The following is a 19,160-nucleotide window of genomic DNA, read 5'->3' as shown; positions in this document are numbered from 1 at the left end:
ACAAATAGACAGCAAAGTCTGGCTCCGGGCTGGAGTCTGTGTGATGATAACTTATAGAGTAAACAAAATCGGCAGAAAGCTGCAACACACACACACACGTAAGGCACAAACACATCTGGCTGGCAAGGTCTAATTACTGCGCAACACCAAAGACAAAACTATCTCCCGTTCAATCTATTCTCCCTGAGAAACAACAACAAGAGTGTGCTGAGCCCACTGAGAGAGGGAGAGAGAGACATATTTTTTAAAAAGAGATGAAAATTAGCCCACAAGGTATTTGTCTTCCTATGAAACTTCCCCGACGCTCTGTGTGAAGAGGAAAGTGTGTGCAATGTGAGTATGAAAAACACATATTTCAGAGTAAATGAGAATGTGTGTGTGTGTGTGTGTGTGTGTGTGTGTGTGTGTGTGTGTGTGTGTGTGTGTGTGTGCGTGTGTGTGTGTGTCTCCTTACCTGAAGTTTGCTCTCCAAAGCAACAGTGGCGCTATCTCCACTGGTCTCGTCCACCACCACCACCATGTGCGTCAGAGAGTTCACCCTCACTTGCTCCATCTCCAGATCCTCTTGTAGTAACTGCAACAGAGTAACACACACACACACACAGAGTTTAATGATGATGACTTAATGACAGACTGTAGATGACAACAATATAAGCTGAACATGTTTGGTTTCCCGTAAAACATCAGGAGTTCAGCAGATTCGTCTATATTCCCTAAAAACCTATTTTTTTCATAGTCGTAATATTTTTTTCTATTAATAAATTGATTGTTTGGTAAAGACAATGTTCATGCTGCAGTGTGTACGATAAGCAACACATGGACAACATTTAAATAAAGACCCCCCTAGGCACATAAATGAATAAAAACATTGAAAACCCCTTCACAGAAAAAAAAGAAGTTACATATTGTTGTCTCAATAGCTCTAAACTCAACCAATTGCCTCATGTAATTAGAAGTTTGTCAGTGAGAAACTCTCCAATTTCGGCAAGTTTTCATTTTTCAGTCTGTATATAGAGTGAGACAAGAGACTTCCAACAAAAACTACCAATTCGCTACCACAAATGTAAAAGTTCAATCTAGTCATATTGTTCAAACCCCCCACTGCTTGTTACACACTTTCAAAGCTTCTCTGAAAGCTTCGTTTTCTCAAAATGATTTCTCCACTGATTGCAATCAAAGTCAAAATGAGATTCTGCAGTGGAGTTCGAAATTAGAGAACAAATTATAAATACTTGATTCACTCTGAAATACTGTTATTCTTTTACCGTTCAGAAGTTGATAGAATATCTGCTGTGTCTATACCTCTGCTGTACTCGCAAGTCTTTTTTGAATAAACAAGGCACTTCAACAAAAAACATTATTTTGTGACAAAAACAGTGAGGAAAATTAGAGAACAGTAACCATTGTGTCAGAAGAGAAGATTTCAACAATGTTGTCTTCTCTAGGATTCATAAATGAACAGGAAGTGTAGAGGCCACAGCTTTGAATGACTTCAGCACATCTGCGCCCACAGGACATCACTAGTTTCTCACACTGCTCTGGTTTGATCTTGGTCCATTCTGACTCAGTCTCTTCCACAGTTCAGTAACTGTAGTGGGTTTTCTTAGATATTTTCCAGGGATTCTTTATGAGATTTAGATCTGGACTCTGACACTTCCTCCTTAAAAATTAACCTGCCTTCTTCAGACACTTTGGGTTCAGCCGTTCCCAGTCCGACGACAAAAATAACGTTTCCCATCAGACCTAAATAAATTGAACTTTACCAATGTCATGGTTTTGGGGATGTTTTCTGCAGTAGGAGTTGGGCCTCTTGTACAGCTACATGGCAGGGTAACTGCAAATGTTTATGTGTTTATAGCAAAGAATATTGAAAGAATGAAATGGCCAGCAGTCCAGTTATAAACCCCATAGAGAATCTCTGGAAAATCCTTGGCTAAAAAAAACTTCCTGTTCATTTTTGAATCCTAGAGAAGACAACATTGTTGAAATCTTCTCTTCTGAAACTGGGGTTACTGTTCTCTAATTTTTGCTCAGCTCACTGTTTTTTTTTCACAAAATAAATGTTTTTGTTCCTTGATTATTTAAAAAAACATGCTAGTACAGCAGTGGTATACCCACAGTGGATATTCTATCAACTTCTGAACAATAAAAATAATAGTATTTCAGAATAAATCAGGTATTTATAATTTGTTCTCTAATTCTGATCTCCAGTGTAGTGTGCGGTCTACTGTGTTTGATTCTGTGGCAAACTCTTGGGATAAAAATGTATGGCATTATAGGATTAGTGGTCATTTCCTCAGTCTGAGCCCATTTTCCATTTCCGTCCTTTTCAAGTAGCAGGGAATCCAAAACAAAAACATAACTGAACCGACTGTCAACACATCCCAATCTGCTGTGGTCCCAAACTAAAGCCAGTGCAAGTGTCTCCCAGTGAATTTCATTTTTGCCGTTTCTATGGTTGTGTGGTTGGCAAATTGTTGTTTCTCTTCAGCCACAGCTACGGCAGGTTTGTTGCGTTTAATCTAGTTTGACAGTCTCCTCGTTGTAAGATGAAAATAAAAGCTTTAAATCGAGCATGGGTTTGACAAGAGTTGGCTAATTAGATGCTTTTTAGTTGTCAGAGACCTTAGACTGCCAAATGAACAGATGCTGTTAATATGGGTGCAGAGAAGAGCGGAGCCCCACACTACTGAGCACACTGCAGTCAATTATATCTATGTTGAGGCTGATAATTGCAGCTTGCAAAACAAATTTCCAACAAGGTCCATTTAGTAGCCTGGGCTTTCAGTCCTATCCCAGCTGTCATGAAAATACATATGTTCACAGTCTCCTTTGTGTGGACTTATTAGGCTTTCCATATATATTTATATATATATATATATATATATATATATATATATATATATATATATATATATGTATAATAGGTTTTTCCGTTCAAAGTTGAAGATCTGAGGAGGCAGTTGAAGTGTAAGCATTTAAATGAGTTGCGTGAGGAGGCTCTTATTTTTCTACAGTACCCACATTTAAATCATTAATCAAAAAATACTATCCCAGTAGCCAGCTAACTTATTGGCTATTGTTTCAGAAAACTTGGGCATTTTGGCAGTCCCTTAAAAACAAACACTCTGCACGTTATTACAGTACTTTTGATCTGTATAGATTACTTAATAATAATTGTATTTTTGAAATTTTATATATACTGTTTATAGTTATATATGAAGAGCTCTTTTCCAAAACGAGATAAAAGCCTAATTTAAAAAAATGAGTTTGTCATGCCACTTTGCTGTATACAGAACCTTCTGACTGCTTCATCAATGTTTCATGCCAAATCGCTATATTTCCTTGTTTAAAATGGTCTCAAGATGCAGTTCCTTTCCAAACCGCGACCAGCACCAAACCTATTTTTAGCCTAAATGCGACACGTCCTCTCGACCAATCAGAATTCAGCGAGCGTTCTATGCGATCCAACATGGCGGCGCTCTGAAGCGTCTGTTCATCATGTTCAGACTGAGCCATGAACCATTTTGACAAGATAAACTGAATATTAACCAAATGTGTGGGTCTAGGTAAAAAATGTCATTTTCCTGAAAACTATTCAAATGGATTTATAGCGTTTTGGAAAAGAGCTCCTCTTATATATATCTATATATACAGTATACTGTTCTATATTCCTGTTTTTACAAATATGTTATCTGTATAATATTATTGTTGTTAAATATGTTGTTTGTATTGTAGAGCTGGAGTTTGAATCAAAACAATTTCCCCCTGGTATTTCTGATTCTGATTCTGAGTCTAAGTCTGAGTCACTGAAACTCAGCATTTTGCACCAGCCTTTTCTTTCCCCATGCTAATAGCTAAATGTGCAAGAGTCTCAGCCACAGTTTGGTCAGTTTGCCACGTTTAGCTACTGGGCGCACACCCAATGGCCGAAGGGTTGTAGACAATCGTGTGTAAAAATGTTCTTGGGTACGTTGTGTAATATCTGGAAAGCGGCGTCAGTGTGGAACTTTTGCAGCAGGAAGCTTTAGAATGGATTTAGACAGCCTCTCTTCTCCAACATAAATATGGGGGCAATTTTTCAGCCAACAGCAACACTAACCGTGCATTCACACCAAATGAGGTGTTGTGGTGATAATGGAGTGGGTTGTGCGGCGGTGTGGACACTTAAATGTCCAATTTGTTTCTCCATTGTCTTCTTCCCTCCATTGTGTTTTTTCTATTCTCCATTAGATACCAGACAGAATTATAAACTACTTATATTCCATATCCATCTTCAGTCTGACACTGCCTGCACTCTAACTGATTTCTAACTCGCTAACTTGAATCAGCGTAAAATAACTCAATCGTGTGACCAAATGGATCTCATTCTGACAGCGGCACAAGTTATTTTGGGGCAGTTGCAGAGCTCAAAACTGTTTACCCACCGTATTAGAGCTGCAACAACAGCGACCACAGACCCTCTATCGTGGCAGTGGAGTCAGCTAAGGTGGAGCACGACAGAGCCTATGATGTTAGTACGCTAACTCATTTTGTTGTGATTGGCCAGTGAATGCTGTCTATGTAAACACCATCGCAAACACACAGCTAGACAATGCCTCAGCCCTGCCCATGGCACTGATTGGCTAATCGGTAGTCCCCCTGCAGCACTCATTGGCTCCTTTTTGTTTTTAACGAGAAACCAAGTGTAATGTTGCGATGCCTGTGGAATGTGGATCGGGAAGATTCTGAAGTCTGGACCCAGGCAAGTAGGCTACGTAATTTGGCAAGGGTAGGATGCTGTAAGGTTGTGTTTCTCTAGAGGCTGATTTTGTTTCAACTTTGCACTGCACTCATTTAAATAAATGGGATGACTGCCATTTTCACCACAACGCCTGATTTGGTGTTAAGACCAGCACTTGTTTATTATCATTGATGTTTTCTTCAGCTGTTCAGGATGCTGACATTTTGCTTGGGACCTTTTAGCTTTAGTCTCAGTTTAACTAGTCAGCTATTAATGTTAGCTTAAACTGCTGGCTAGTTATAGCTTATGGAATCTGCCTCTTATCATTTCTGTAAACAAACTGTTCCTCGAAACCAGAAGTCTGATGTGGTGTAAGTCTGTCTGAGATCAGCCTCAACTGTTAAATAAATGACTAGGAGCTTTCATGGTTTGTCCCTCCATTGTTAACATTGTATACTGCATGTTAGAAGCCATGAAGCTGATAGCTTGATAACAACTCTTTCAGGCCAGCAGCTGCCCACCTTGTGCTCTTCCACTTGGTGCTTGACATCCTCCAGGTCAGGACCCAGTGGTTGAGCCCCCATCCTCTTAATCCGTGCCTCCGTCGCGTCCAACCAGTTCGTGAGCTGCTCCAACTGCTGGTGCTGCAGGTCCATCAGGACCTCGTGGAGTCTGGAGGTGAGAGACAGTTTGGTGAGCTGTCAATCACATGTTCATACTGCGGTGGGTTAGCCCTCATCAAAGAGACCTCAAGAACACTTCAGAAGGGCAGATGAAGGTCTGGTTTGACATGCTGATGCCCCCAGCATTGACACCTGCTGATTTAACTGGTAGAAATGCTAAAAGCCACCTATCCTGCTCTTATATTCACAGGGTCAGTTCTATGATTTATAACAGACCCTTACTGTATTGTCTAAGCGGTATTTGGTAGTACAGGCCGTGTCTGCACAGCTTTGTGCTTGAATCAACAAGATTATCACAGAAGATCGCTGAAGAGTTAATTAAATTTGGCCCGGTGTCAGTTATCATTGGATTCACCATAATGAGAAAGGCCGCTGTCCTTTGTACTCATGAATGTTACTGTGCTACTGTGGGGATCTTCATTGTGTAAGAAAAGAGATGAAACTTTATTCATAGCCCTATATTAAGATTGAAAAAAAGCATGTGGACCCATTTGTGTGTATTTGTTTAAGTGTGTATCTTTCTCATTGGGTGAATTCATTCCGTCACACTTGTCTTCTTTGATCTTTTTCAGTGTCTTTTATATAAAAATCTCTCCTTGGGCTGGTTCCTTCTTATCTGAGTACATATATGTGTAAAAACAAGAATCAGTGCAGCCTGCGCTCTCATAATAATCTATGGGTGGTGGTCCCTAAAGTTAGAACAGATGTAGGCAAAAACTTTTAAAAATGCCGCCCCGGCATTTCTGAATGATGTTTAGAAGGACCTGAATGTCCTGATTACTCAGCTGATTGCTATTTAAACTGAATTTAAACTGAGAAAATAGCACTCCTCCTGATTTCTCCACTGAAATCGTTCAAAAACTGGAACCTAGTTTTATGCATTATAACTGTTTTTATATTGCTTTTTGACTGGATATTGGGCTCTGTGACTTTGATGCATGGCTGTTGTGTTTGTCTGTTTGTAGTCTTTATGTCTATTGTTGTAACACTGTTTATGCTGTCCTTGTTGGTCAAGCCACTCTTGGAAAATAATTTTAAAATCTCAATGAGACTTTTACCTGGTTAAATATAGTGTCTCCTGGTACAAATTACCAAATCTGTCTTCAAGGCTCAATGTGAATGTGAAGAATGCTGAATGTGTTAAGGAGCCACAATTCACATAACGACAGAAGGCGAAGACAACATCAACAACTTCAAAAAACACAATCAATCATAGAGCTCTGGCAGGGAAATGGAAATCCAGCATCTTTGACGAGCATGTACGGGAGTGCAAATGTGCAAATAAGCGTGGGGAAGTGAAACAAATGCAGACGGAGTGCCATTTGCTGGTATTTGTTTTTTTGATTGATTGACTGATTTGCTATTAAGCAAATCACTGACACATGGAATGAAGGAGACATGGAACCTCTTGGTTCTCCTAATGGGTGCCCTGAAGCCTGTTGTTAATGTCCAAGAGTCTAATTTATAAACTCTGCATACGCACTTCCTACGCAAAAGTTCTGATCTATAAAAACAAACTTGATGGGAAGGGGAAAAATGCAGATGGTGATGTGGTGAATTGAAGCCAGACAGGTAAAATAAAGAGTAAGAGGAGTGATTACATATGAAATACATTTCATTTCACTTCATATCACAATTTCACTTCAAACCAGCAGTGTTACTGCTCTTGTAGAGAGCCATAACTATTCCAAAAGAACTTTTCAATTTGAAAAGATGACTCAAATATTAAATAGAAGTCCGCACAATATTTCATCAGCCCTTTCTCCCCATCGCATAGTCCACCCCAGAGAGCAGAGCAGACGGCCGAACTATCTGATGAAATCATCCTCGATTTTGGAAATCCGAGATAAAACGTGAGCATTAAAGAATGGTGAAATCATCAGATAAACCAAGCTATTCGACAAATCAAAATTTTGACATGATGATGCCCAAAGTTATTCAAACTGATCGTGACAGAAACATGAATACCTGTACCAAAATTTCATGGCGAACCAGCGAGCAACAAAGTGGTGGATCGACCACACCTAAAAACCTTTGAGGGTGTGTGTCTACCTGCTTTGTCTCTCCATGCTCGCCACTCTCAAGTGCTCCCACCGGGCGTTCAGGAGGTTCATCTGCTCCCTGACTTCCGAGTCCTCCTCTTCACTCAGGTTCCCCTCCCCCAGCAGGGCCGCGCCAGCCCGGAGGACCCGCCCCACGTTGCCTTGATGGGTGGTCAGCTCAACCATGTACCCCTGGCGAGAGGCAAAGCAGCACATTCCAAACACATATTCACAAAGATACTAAGAAGATGAGTTCCTCACATCCATACTCCTTCCGAATGACCCTCCTTCACTGTTCTCCAAATACATTTCCACCTCTTACCTTAGTGCTTAATCTATTCCCCCCGAGCACTTAAATCTTATACGATCCTTCTAGGGTCTCGCACAGGATTAATTTCATTTTGAGGCTATAAAAGTTGATAGTAAGCCAGTGGACCTATAAGTTCACATCCATTAGAGTTAATTCAGCACTTAGAGTTAGCTTAAGTGGACAAACAACTTGAATCCTAGATCAATCTAAAATAAGTTGAAAACACTGGAGTTTTACCACCTGGAGGCAGCCAGGAATTTGCTAAAACCCCAAAATGTGAATTGCAAAGTTTCTCTCAGTCTTTTTGGGTGTGCTGACTTTTTCAGATGTTTGTTCGCCTTCCATCAACAAGCAGCCAAGATTGTTTTTTGGTGATGGGCCACTTTACACTCATTACTGCAGTCTTTTCAAGCCTGGCTCTTCAGTGGAGTGGAGGCAGGCTCATTATTTTCTCTAACTACACAGTTTTCCTAGTTATTGGACATGCTATGTTGTTATGGATTGATGGCTGCTATTACTTGAACTCATTTGTTGTTGCGGCTGTTTTTTCCCCCCGAACAACAGCGATTTAAAGGGGGAAAACATGCAATTTTTTAAGATTTAGAATTTCCACATCAAGAAAATATGATTGTAAGATATTTAACATCTCATTATGTATCAGTTTTCATCTCATTATAGTACCATTTGTGTGCTTTCCCTGCCAAACACGTTTTTGTAGTAATAAATGGATGTTCCGTTCAAAAAAATCCATGATAATCTTTCATCAAATTATTTTATTACCTCGGCTCCTTTTTCAAGCTTTATAAAAATCCAGCCTGTGGCCGGAGACTTTGACTAAGCACTGGTCGTTTCATAGCGAGAGAGGGTTCCCATTGGCCTTTTTTTTGCATTTATCTACTGCGGCTTTAAATGAATGCTTTTCTAATACTATAACTACTCACTGGCCCCTTGATATTACAGGACTCAAACTTGTTGTCACACCGGTGTTTTTTGCTTTGAGTTGTTACGATACCGATACCAGTATCGGAAACGTCTCCAATATCGCCTAAAATGCTTGATTGGGAATCGCAAGCACTCAAGTTTATGCACCGATCTGATCCTAGTTAATTCAGCCATGAAAAAAAATCTATTTAAAGTAGTTTAACCAGTTAAACGCTCTTAAATGGTACACAGTAACTTAGAAGCTATGGTCTACCATTTGGAATATTGTTTTTTATTAACATTGGTTATACGGCAATTATGGTCCTGTAGTTCGATCTACACAATATGAATGGCTAAAGGACCAAAAAAAACCCTTTCAGTCTATCAGCCGTAGGCCTGCATAGAAATTGACCAATGCTATCCATCCGTCACGGAAGGCCCCCATTGGCTTGTACCCTCCATCTTCTCCCCTTGTCTCCCCTGCTCCTCGTCATCCCGCCTTGTCAACTCCCACCCCTCCTCCCTCTCTGTAAACTCTGAGCAGCTAGTGATTAGCTTAGCAGCTCAGCTACCGGAGCTTCTGTAGAGAAGGAAAAGAGCAGCAAGAGGCCTCTGCTCGCCCCAACAGCGAAGGTTGGAAGAAAACGTAAGTGGGCCGAGGAAAAGGCAGAAATGTGACCTCCATAGGAACCGGAGACGAGTCAACATCGGCGGATTCCGAGTGTTGGAGGAGGCTACGCCAGGATTTGGGACTGAAAACAGATGCTGAGACAGCAGACTTTTTGTTGAACAGGTCCTTTTTTTTTGTGGTAGATGTTACATAAAGAGCCTCCATTAGTCTGTGGCGTATAACTGTGAACGTCCCCGGTCTGATAAACTGCTATGTCCACACATGTTAGCATACGTTAGCCATGTGTTTTTAGCCGGCCCCGGCTTCTGGCTCTGCGTGTCGTGGAGGTGAGGGAGGAATCGTGGAACACTGAGGGGAGGGGTTTGGGGGTTAGGAACACTGACCCTGATTTTCAGAATGTAGACCACAGCTTTAACCATTTCAACGTTCATATGATCCTGAGCAAAACTTAGTCGTTTTGTTTTGAGGAGTTCTGACGGACGGCCCAGTAGTTCATTCTTAGCTAAAGGAAAATCGGAAAATGTTTAAATAATATTCCCAGGACAACACAAGATTTGCCAGGGCATTTTAAGTTCTATTTTCATTTTCCATGACTGAAAAATTGTTTTCCAGAATGCGTGGGAACCCTGCAAGGGCCATATCCCCCTTTTTTTGCCAGTTAAGCAGCTGTCCTTCGGCTCATGACCAATCTTTCCTCAACATCTTGTTCAAGTCTGTGAACCCATTTGGAAGTTACGTATCTTTTTGTGATAGGCCACTGGCATCGCTTGGCCCCCCTTTAGTCAGTTGGTACACACACACACACACACACACACACACACACACACACACACACACACACACACACACACACACACACTCTCTCACACATTTACATTTGCCATTCATGCTAAATTAAAAACTGTGGCTGTTTAAATTCCTGCAGAGCGATCCACCAACAGAGCTCCCTGTAAAGCTGCTGGTCCAAAGTTGCTCTGAGGGATGATTTAATTGCAGCCCCTAACTCTGCCAGGACATTCCTGCTCCAGTTCTCACCTCGTGTGTGTGAAACTGCTCCTTCACCTCCTCCACATTGTTGGATATGGGAGGCTGGCCCTGGAGTCCATCTTCAGCCGACAGCAGCCATGTCAACACCTAAAAATTTCAAATGGACATAAGATACTTTAAAAAAAGGCTGGCAATATTCAGTTTTTTATTCAACAAATCCCATGAAAAGTCCAAACAGAGGATGTGATTTCGTCTCGAAATAGTTTCTGACATAATTTATCCTGCCTGTGGCTCTCAGCCACGAGCCCACTGGTTCCTGTGAAAAATGCAAACGTTTAGAACTATAGTCATCTCTTTATTTTTTAGTTATTTTATTTCATTGTTTTTATTTGTATTGTGTTCTTGATGTACTTGTGTCTTTTTTGCTCCTTTCTTGTACTATAGGCCACACATAAGGTTGTGTATTGCTGTCTGAATGTGTTGAATAAAAAGTGAGTTGAAAAAAGAAGATGAAAACTTCTGAAAACACCTCACAAATATATAGTTTCTTTAACAAAAAATAACACTCAGTAATTCCTAAAACAGCTGGCTACTGTAGTTTTTTAACAAATATTGTAGGGAGAAATAGTGCATCTGTTGGGATTGTTTACAGAAATGTATGAATCCACATTTGGGGCTTTAGTGAATATTAAAGGCAGCAGAACGGTATATGTGGGATTGAGTCAAAATGAAACTACAGTATGTGTGAAGATCTTTAGTCATTAAAACTTCACTACATCCTGGAGTCTCAGTAGTCATTTCACCTTTCACCCTTTTACCTCTGTGACAACTCGGACAACTACTGCTACTTGTAAAAGTTTCTGTAAATAACTACACACCCGCTGTGTGAAGTTATTTTCCTCCCGTCCCTTTGGACCAACAGTATAAAAGGATTATCAGAATTCATTCATTCATTCATTCATCTTCAACCGCTTATCCCGGGGTCGGGGTCGCGGGGGTGCTGGAGCCGATCCCAGCTGACATCGGGCGTGAGGCGGGGTACACCCTGGACAGGACGCCAGTCTATCACAGGGCACATAGAGACGTACAGAGACAGACAACCATTCACACCTACGGGCAATTTGTAGACTCATCAATTAACCTAACACATGCATGTCTTTGGACTGTGGGAGGAAACCGGAGTACCCGGAGAAAACCCACGCAGACGATTATCAGAATTACTTCAGCTTATTCTGATGGATGATTGTTGGCATCACCTGTTGACCGTAAATCATTGAGACCACTTCAGATGACTGTAAAAGATTTAACTGCGTCCTTAGACTTAAACACTACTGAAACTGTTCAACACTAATTGATTTGTTACTAACTTCAGGTCCATTAACCAATGAAACGGCAATGACATTTTATTACAGTATGAATGCATTTTGACTGTAAAGCGAGGCTGTTGGGCTCTAGCACCTTGGAATTATTTGCCTTGTGCTTTCTCCATCAAAGGTGTATTCCCAAATTGTCATAGTACGGTACTTAGAAGTATATTTAAAAGAAAAGAAAATCATGCTGTGTACATTAAACATATTGAAAATGGTGTTGGTTGTGTATTCTGCGCCATAAAATCGATCTGATTTGTTGCTACTACGAGTTGAATTTGGAACTGCTTCCCCAGCAAGAAGTAACTTTTAATGGTACTTTCCTAAGGGATATTTTGGCATCAGTCATCTCCAGACTTTGTGGAATACGTACAGAAAACAAAGTTTATGTTGATGATATATTACGCAGTATTGTTAGCATTCATTGTTAGTTTGGCTTTGCACGTGGGATTTGTTGACAGTGACAAAGAACGATACAGAATATCCCCAGACTTGTGCTTTAACAGAAGAATACATTAGATATAAGATATGAAACATGTCTTTATCACCGCTGTAGTGCCATACCTCTTCCAGTGCGGCCTGGTAGCTCTCCAGGCTGGTGGAGCCGGGGGGCAGAGGACTGAGGCCCCGCTGGAGCTCCTCCTGGCCGGGACTGAGGAACTAGAGAGGGTAGGGATGGGGTGGGAGATCATGGACGGAGATGGAGCGCGATTGTGGAGAGAGATATGTGGAGAAGTAGAGGAATGGAGGGTGTCAGGGTTATAGAGAGGATGGAAAAAAGGGTTAAGAAGCAGAGAGAATGAAAGGGGGGCGGAAAGCAGAGATGAGTAGAAAAAAAACAGGCAGCATGAAAGAAAGGTGGACAAAGAAGAGAGAGAGAGAGAGAGAGAGATGAAGAGAGGCCTGTTAGTGTTAGCCATTACCAGTGGCAACAAGCAGTTCTGGCCTTTATCCAACCTCAACAACTTGTCCTCTTTCTCTCTGGCTCTCTCTCTTTTTCTCCCTCTCTCTCCCCCGTATCTCTCTTTGTGTGCGTGCTACTGATCTAGACACTAACAACTTCTCTCTTTTTATCTGGGGTTCCACGCTCCTCCTTCTCGCTCTATTCTTCTCTGTTAATAAGGTCCTGAAAAGATACACAAGGCCCATCTGCGGTGCTGATAACTGTCCAGCCTCAGGCAGCGCCATTCTCTCTTAGTGCCTGTTTTGTATTACAAACCTTTGCCTGATGGTAGAGGCTCAGAAGTGATTCTGTGTTGATGGAGTTTATAGCTTGTAGAGTAATCAAATTTAAAATAAACGCTGGGTATTCAGGTTCCCTGACAGTCTAAAACATGCTGTTCGTTTTAAATTCTATATTCATACACAAAGTTGTCCATATAAAACATGTTGAGACCGACTTTGGACAGTGCATCGTAAACATTTGTTCCTGTTGCAATGAAACAGGGGGTTTTATGTTCAGTTTTGCTTTACACTCTACTTTTCAAAGAGCAGTGTGTGTGCTTGAATAAGGGTTATCTGACAAATGATCTTTTCTTCTTGCGACGCCTTTTAGCTGCCAGCCAAGTTAAATCTAGCACCCTGCTGTTACATTAAATATTTGACACAGTCTCTGAATACATTCCATCCGAGCAAAAGCAAATTATGGGCCACATTTAGTTACGCAGCACAGGCTGACAGCTTTGAAAATGCATTTGAACATTTTGAAATGTCATGTTGTGGAATATAGAAGGCCTATCATAAAAAGTACAAGACCAATGGATGTTCTGTTACTTTCTTTTTTGTGCTTCAGGGTGCACAAGTTGCTGTTGTATTTATTGGTGACGGATAAGAAACAAACCTCCCTTTCGATTTGTATTTGTTTGTAAAGGCAGGGAAGTACAGTGTTTTCTTGGCTAAAACCGTTTTTTTTAGCTTAATAATTGTTTTGTTGGTTGAAATAGTTTTTTTTCTTGGCTAAAATTGTTGTTTTGTTGGTCAAAGTCGTTGTTTTCTTGGCTAAAATCATGGTTTTGTCGGTTAAATTTGTTCCGTTGTTCGCTAAAACGTTGTTTTCTTGGCTAAAATTGTTGTTTTTTTGGCTAAAAATCGTGAAGTACAGAGTTTTTTTTATAGTTTAGAAGCGCATCAGTTCAGTAAGAGCTTCCCACTCCTTCAGCTCATCAACTCCGGTTCGCCACATTTTGATCATTAATGTTGCGCAACATCAGCTAAAAAATCACAACTGACAAAAAGACCCCATAAGCATAGTTAGTATCACTTCTGATTCATGAATTGTTAAAGCAAATATATCAATCAATAGCTAAATAAAATACAATTTAAACCAAACCATGAATTGTAAAAATCAATGTGACTGACAGGCAGGAGCAAAGTAAAATGTCTAACTCAACAAGTCCAATAGTTTCATATGTGTTTTCACCTAGGCGTGCCGCTTCTTAAGCATAAAATGGTTGTATATTTAACCGTGGACTTGGTACGATGGACATTTCTTTTTGCCAGTGAAGCAGACAAACAAGGGCAGACAAAACAACAGGTGTGCAGCCAAAACATGCCCAGACAGATGGACGTTTGGCATGGAGTGTTAGCGCTGCAAGACACGGACCTGATCAGTAAAACGCCTCCTCTTTTGCTCGGGCGACTTGACATATGCAGCCTGGGTGTAGGCATAGCTTTTATAGCGAGGCTGAGGGGAGGGACTCCTCACTTGGCCCTGTGCCACACTCACAGTGATCTGAGAGGAACACGGAGAGACAGAATAGGACAGAGGAAGCATGGGGCAGAGGGAGAGGGAGAAAGAGTTGGCAGGAGAAGCCAGAAAAGAGAGGGAGATGGAAGCAGAGAGCCGAAAAGAATGCAAAACATAGCGCAAAAAAGATCCAAAGCCAAATCGTACAAAGGAAGGAGAAGAAAACGAAGGGGCAGAGTGGAAGAAATGCAGAGGGCATGAAAAAGGGACAGCAGTAAACGGGGTGAGAGTGATGATGAGATATTAAGAGGAGAGGATGAGAAAGAGAAGCAGAAAACAGGACAAAAAAAAGAGAAACATGAATATTCACGCAAAAGCTCCGTTTCCATCCAAATGTCAAGCTAATTTTAAAACTTTTGAAACCGCATGAATAAGAAATATAAGATTGTAAGTAAAGATAAGTGTTTCCATTACCACCGTGTCAAAAAACACATTTACAAGACAAATAGAAAGTCTCAAAAACAAGTAGCCATTTACTTTTATGTCACAAATGTTATAAATGTTGCAATTTTGAATGCTCTCTGGAGATGAAATTGAGAAATACTGCAACAAACAGGCATCTTTTACAGTTCACAAAGGTTGTGGTGGATTCACTATAATAAACTGTAATACTATTAGACTGAAGCATTTACTAAAAGTAGTCCCTTAAACAAGATGCACTGACAGTGAAACTATCCAACTTTTGAAACCCATCCTTCCTCTTGCGAACAAAAAGTTGAGTTTGAAACACGCCTTTGCTCAATTCACTACGCGCATGAGTTTTGCTGCCACAGTCTTATTTGTTCTGGTGTGACCAGTACCGTACGATGGCTGATGTCATCTAACATCAGCAGACTTTAGCTATAATCTTGTTGTATAGAGAACATAATTGAGTGAGTTTGCTGACTTTTTGAGACTTCGCTACTTGTGCCACTTGTGGAAACAGTGTTCATGTTTCGAGATGTTCCCATACGTGAACTCGTTTATCTGCCGACACAGAGTATTTCTCAGATATTGATGCATTAAAAAAAAACATACTTAACCTGTATGCAGACAATGGATGCCATGTAACTTTATGTCAGTCCTAACTGAAAAAGAACATGTCAATACCGATACTGCCTAAAATGCCGGTATCTGTATGTGCAAGTACGCAAGTTTATGCACATATCCGATAGCAATCATATTATGTCCAGGTTAAGTGTGTATTTTTTAATGCATTGGTATCTGATCAGTACTGGCTATTGTCCGATGAGCAAGTTCAGGTATCGAAACATTTCTAACGAAAGGAACAACGATATCGTTGTATCGCAAAAGTGACATTGGATTATTATTACTGATGCATCAATGTGTAAGAAAAATTGTCACTGAACAATACACCATATTTCCGAGGCAGATCATACAATTCTCGTGAAATACAAACTGCAAAATGTAATTTCCCTCTGAAATGTAATCGATGTGAAGTATAAAGCAGCATAAGATGGAAAAACTCAAGTGAGTAGTTTACTTCCTACCACTGCTGATATTGTTTTTGTTAAGGTTAAGACACTTGAGTGATTAAGGTTTTCAAATCTGATGCAATCCTTGGATGGAAACCTACAGATAATGCAGACATGAGAGAGGGCAGAGGTAGACAGAAAGAGAACAGATGTGTTATGCAGAATGAACAACAGACAGTAGCGCCGAGTCAAAGCTTGTGTTGTGTGCAGCGCCTGTTCAACAACCCTCTGTCCTGGAGATCCACTACACCCATCCAGGCACACATTTTCAGCTTGTTGTTTGAAAGTCACCAGTTTTACACTTAGTTTCCTTTTCAGGGAAAGATAATATTGGCATTGGCATCAAAATCCTGCAGATAAAGTCAAAATACTGCTTTATTTCAGCTAGTGATTAGTTATGACTCCATCGGAAAACGGTTGAGCTGTGTCCTGCATTTCCCTTGCAACGTAATTGAGAATGCAGTTTGGTTGTATGGAAACGTACTTTAAGGCAGGCTGGTACCTCTATAAGATAAGGACAGTGTGACAGCATTGCTCCACCGTTGTAGGAGATGTGAATTAAAACACATCCAATATGCTAATGTACATTCGACAGCATCACCCGATGTGGTGATCACCAGGACCAGGTAAAGCTCCTCATCCCCGCTTCTTTCAAGCAGCCTCTTAAAATGGACAGGTTTCATATCCCGCCGTTCCCTTGCTCTGAAAGCTTGACAGGCTTCTTGTGCCTAGTTACGGTTGCTAACATAGGATTGTACGGTGGACATTCTGGGGAGGGGTTAAGCAAAGGACAAACTGGACTGTTTGCACAGGGACTCTCTAAAGAGCAGCAGCTACGTTTCTGCAAAGCGCAGTGAATGTTTTAACTTAAGCGTTGTTCATTCATATAGAGATAAACGCTCTATTTCTTTGAACAACAATGCACACAATAAACAAAACATCAATAGGATTTTACTCCTCATTACCAATTATATATTGTAGTATCACAAGCAAGTTTCAGAATATTCTAAACCTACAATGTTTTTCCTAACCAATCTAGGTAGTTTTCGTGCCTTAACCAAATCAAACCTGAACCAAAGTGATGCAAGATCATAAAGACTTTTTTGCCCAATCCAATTTCTCATTTCTACTTTTAACCCCTACCATTTGCAGTTTGCCCCTTGAAACAGAGTTACAAGGGGTATGGGTTGAAAATCTATGACCCCTCAAACGTGATACATCATTATGTACAGCTTTTACTTAAGCAGACGTTGCACGTTTTTTGCCGGAGATTCAACACACCGTCCTCAGCTGTTATTGCTTGTGGTGGCATCACAACACATTGTCGTCCAATGTCCCAGCTTGGGATCAATAAAGTATTTCTATTCTATTCTATTCTATCCTTTTGCGCTCGTCTGCAGCAAAGTGAAGACTTGTCAGAAAACGAAAACGTCTTCAACGCCTGGGAGTGCTGGGTTGCCTTGCTACACAACATGCTAACTAACGCTAATTAGTTTCTTTGGATCCTATATCATAATTAATCATATGTCATACCCCTCCGTTTGGGGTGTGGGTCTGGAGAATCTCCGTTTGCAGGGCCATCTAGGGCTAAGGGTAGGGGCAAGGGGTGAAATGGGATTGGGCTTTTTTGAAACGGCGATGTCACCCTGTCCATAGGGGCAGTGGTCGGATCAGAAAACGTTTGTGTTGTGCTAGAGGGCGTGGACCAACGGTGTAGTTTGTCGTCTAATTTGAGGACTTGTTTGTCAAGAAGTCTGTACAAGTCAAACTGGTAAAAACATTTCCTTATGGGGCTGGCTTTGTGTATGGAGATATTGTCTGAAACAGGAAAGAACCCTCCACAAACTGTAGCCACAATGTTGGGACAGACGCCAAAGTGTACACATACTGTTGGGCTTAAAGTGTAGAAATATAGGCTGGGTAACATCTTTACCGTAATCCTTACCAGAGTTTGAATTTTACCTTTAAAACTACACAGTAGTCAAACCGTGAAGGTGTTATATTTATAGCTGAACTCTTATTTTGGAGGGTCACTTTTAATTGCTGACTGACTCTCACGCTTGTTTGACATGCCCAAGCCTCCTCTTCTATGACAGCCAGGAGAGCGGCTGCATCGCTAAAACCAAGTCAACCATTCCACCCCAGACATCATAAAAGTTTAATCTCTCGGCTGTCTCGGCTCTTTCTCCCCAGCTATCAATCTCCCCTTTCACCTCCATCCCCTGTCTCTCTCCTCTTCTTCTCTTCACCTGTCATCATCTCTCTGTCAGTCTTCCTCTTCGCTTTTATCCCTCGCTGTTCTCCCCTTTCTCTCTTTCAAGGTGGATTAGGTGTTTTTCTTGCTGCAAAGAGCCGACCGCCACAGGCGACCCAGCCCTGTAGCAAACACTTCTCTGGCAAGTGACTCTTATTTGTTTTCAGCTGCTCCGAGCACCGGAGGGCTGGGGGTTTGGGTACATCAGAACACCTCAGATAACGTCATAGAAAAGCTGACTTTGTGTGTAGTTTTTAAACCCAAACTTCAGATTTAGTATTCTTCCCCATTTTATTTGAATGAGAAGCTCCCTTCCTCCCCGAGTCCTCGGTGGTGGTAGTATGGTGTTGATGTAAGGAGGTGGTGACAGCACCGCTTTGATGATGACAGATGAGGGAGGAGGCACATAATAGCCTCTGTCAGTAACTCTTTTTTTCCCTCCCATCTTTCCTCTCTGTTACCCGTTTTATTGCCACCTGACTCGTTCCTCGCACTCCCTATTTGTCTGTTTCATCTCACTCTTCATTCTCCCCTTCTCCACCTCTTCATCTCTCTGTACATCTTTATATACTAAAGTAAAGTAAAGTGTAAATTCAAAACATCCCTGTTCGGAGCGGGTCGATTGCTTGGCCTGCGGTTTGACCCCAAACAGCTAAAGATTTATTATAATGTTTAGTTATGAGAGAAATATTGAATTATGTCATATTCTAACTCACTGTATCCCAAAAACAACTTACAAAAGGCCCCCAAAGCACCTCAACTGTATACTACTTCCTTGTGTTGTACCACTACATTTACCTAACAGAAACAAGGTACTGGTTACGTTACGGATTCTGATTTGATTTACAAAATATAACAATTAAAATAAGATGGGTTATTATTCATCCAACTATTCAGCATTGTATGAAAATTTAGACCAAAGGTTAAGTTAACTGAAGTACACTGTTCTGATAATGCCTCTCTTTCATTCTTCCCTTTGAATAAACATTTTAATGCAGGGCTTTCACAGTGCAGTATTTAT

General features: G+C 40.9%; 1 protein-coding gene across 7 annotated transcripts in view; it reads right to left on the bottom strand.

Annotated features, from left to right (window-relative positions):
* The window catches only part of dmd (dystrophin), a 350,545-nt gene that overhangs the window by 184,184 nt on the left and 147,201 nt on the right, over positions 1–19,160 (bottom strand). For all 7 annotated transcript variants that reach the window (XM_083937926.1, XM_083937922.1, XM_083937924.1 and 4 more), the window contains exons 10-15: positions 14,267–14,395; positions 12,229–12,324; positions 10,346–10,444; positions 7,459–7,640; positions 5,245–5,395; positions 455–574 (exon numbers count right to left, since the gene is read on the bottom strand). In XM_083937926.1, the coding sequence (XP_083794052.1) occupies positions 455–574; positions 5,245–5,395; positions 7,459–7,640; positions 10,346–10,444; positions 12,229–12,324; positions 14,267–14,395 (777 nt within the window). The remainder of the gene's footprint in view (positions 1–454; positions 575–5,244; positions 5,396–7,458; positions 7,641–10,345; positions 10,445–12,228; positions 12,325–14,266; positions 14,396–19,160) is intronic.

This window comes from Echiichthys vipera (genome assembly GCF_963691815.1).
Source record: "Echiichthys vipera genome assembly, chromosome: 23".
In the NCBI taxonomy this organism is placed as follows: Eukaryota; Metazoa; Chordata; class Actinopteri; order Perciformes; family Trachinidae; genus Echiichthys; species Echiichthys vipera.
This window is presented reverse-complemented; position numbering and strand designations above follow the sequence as displayed.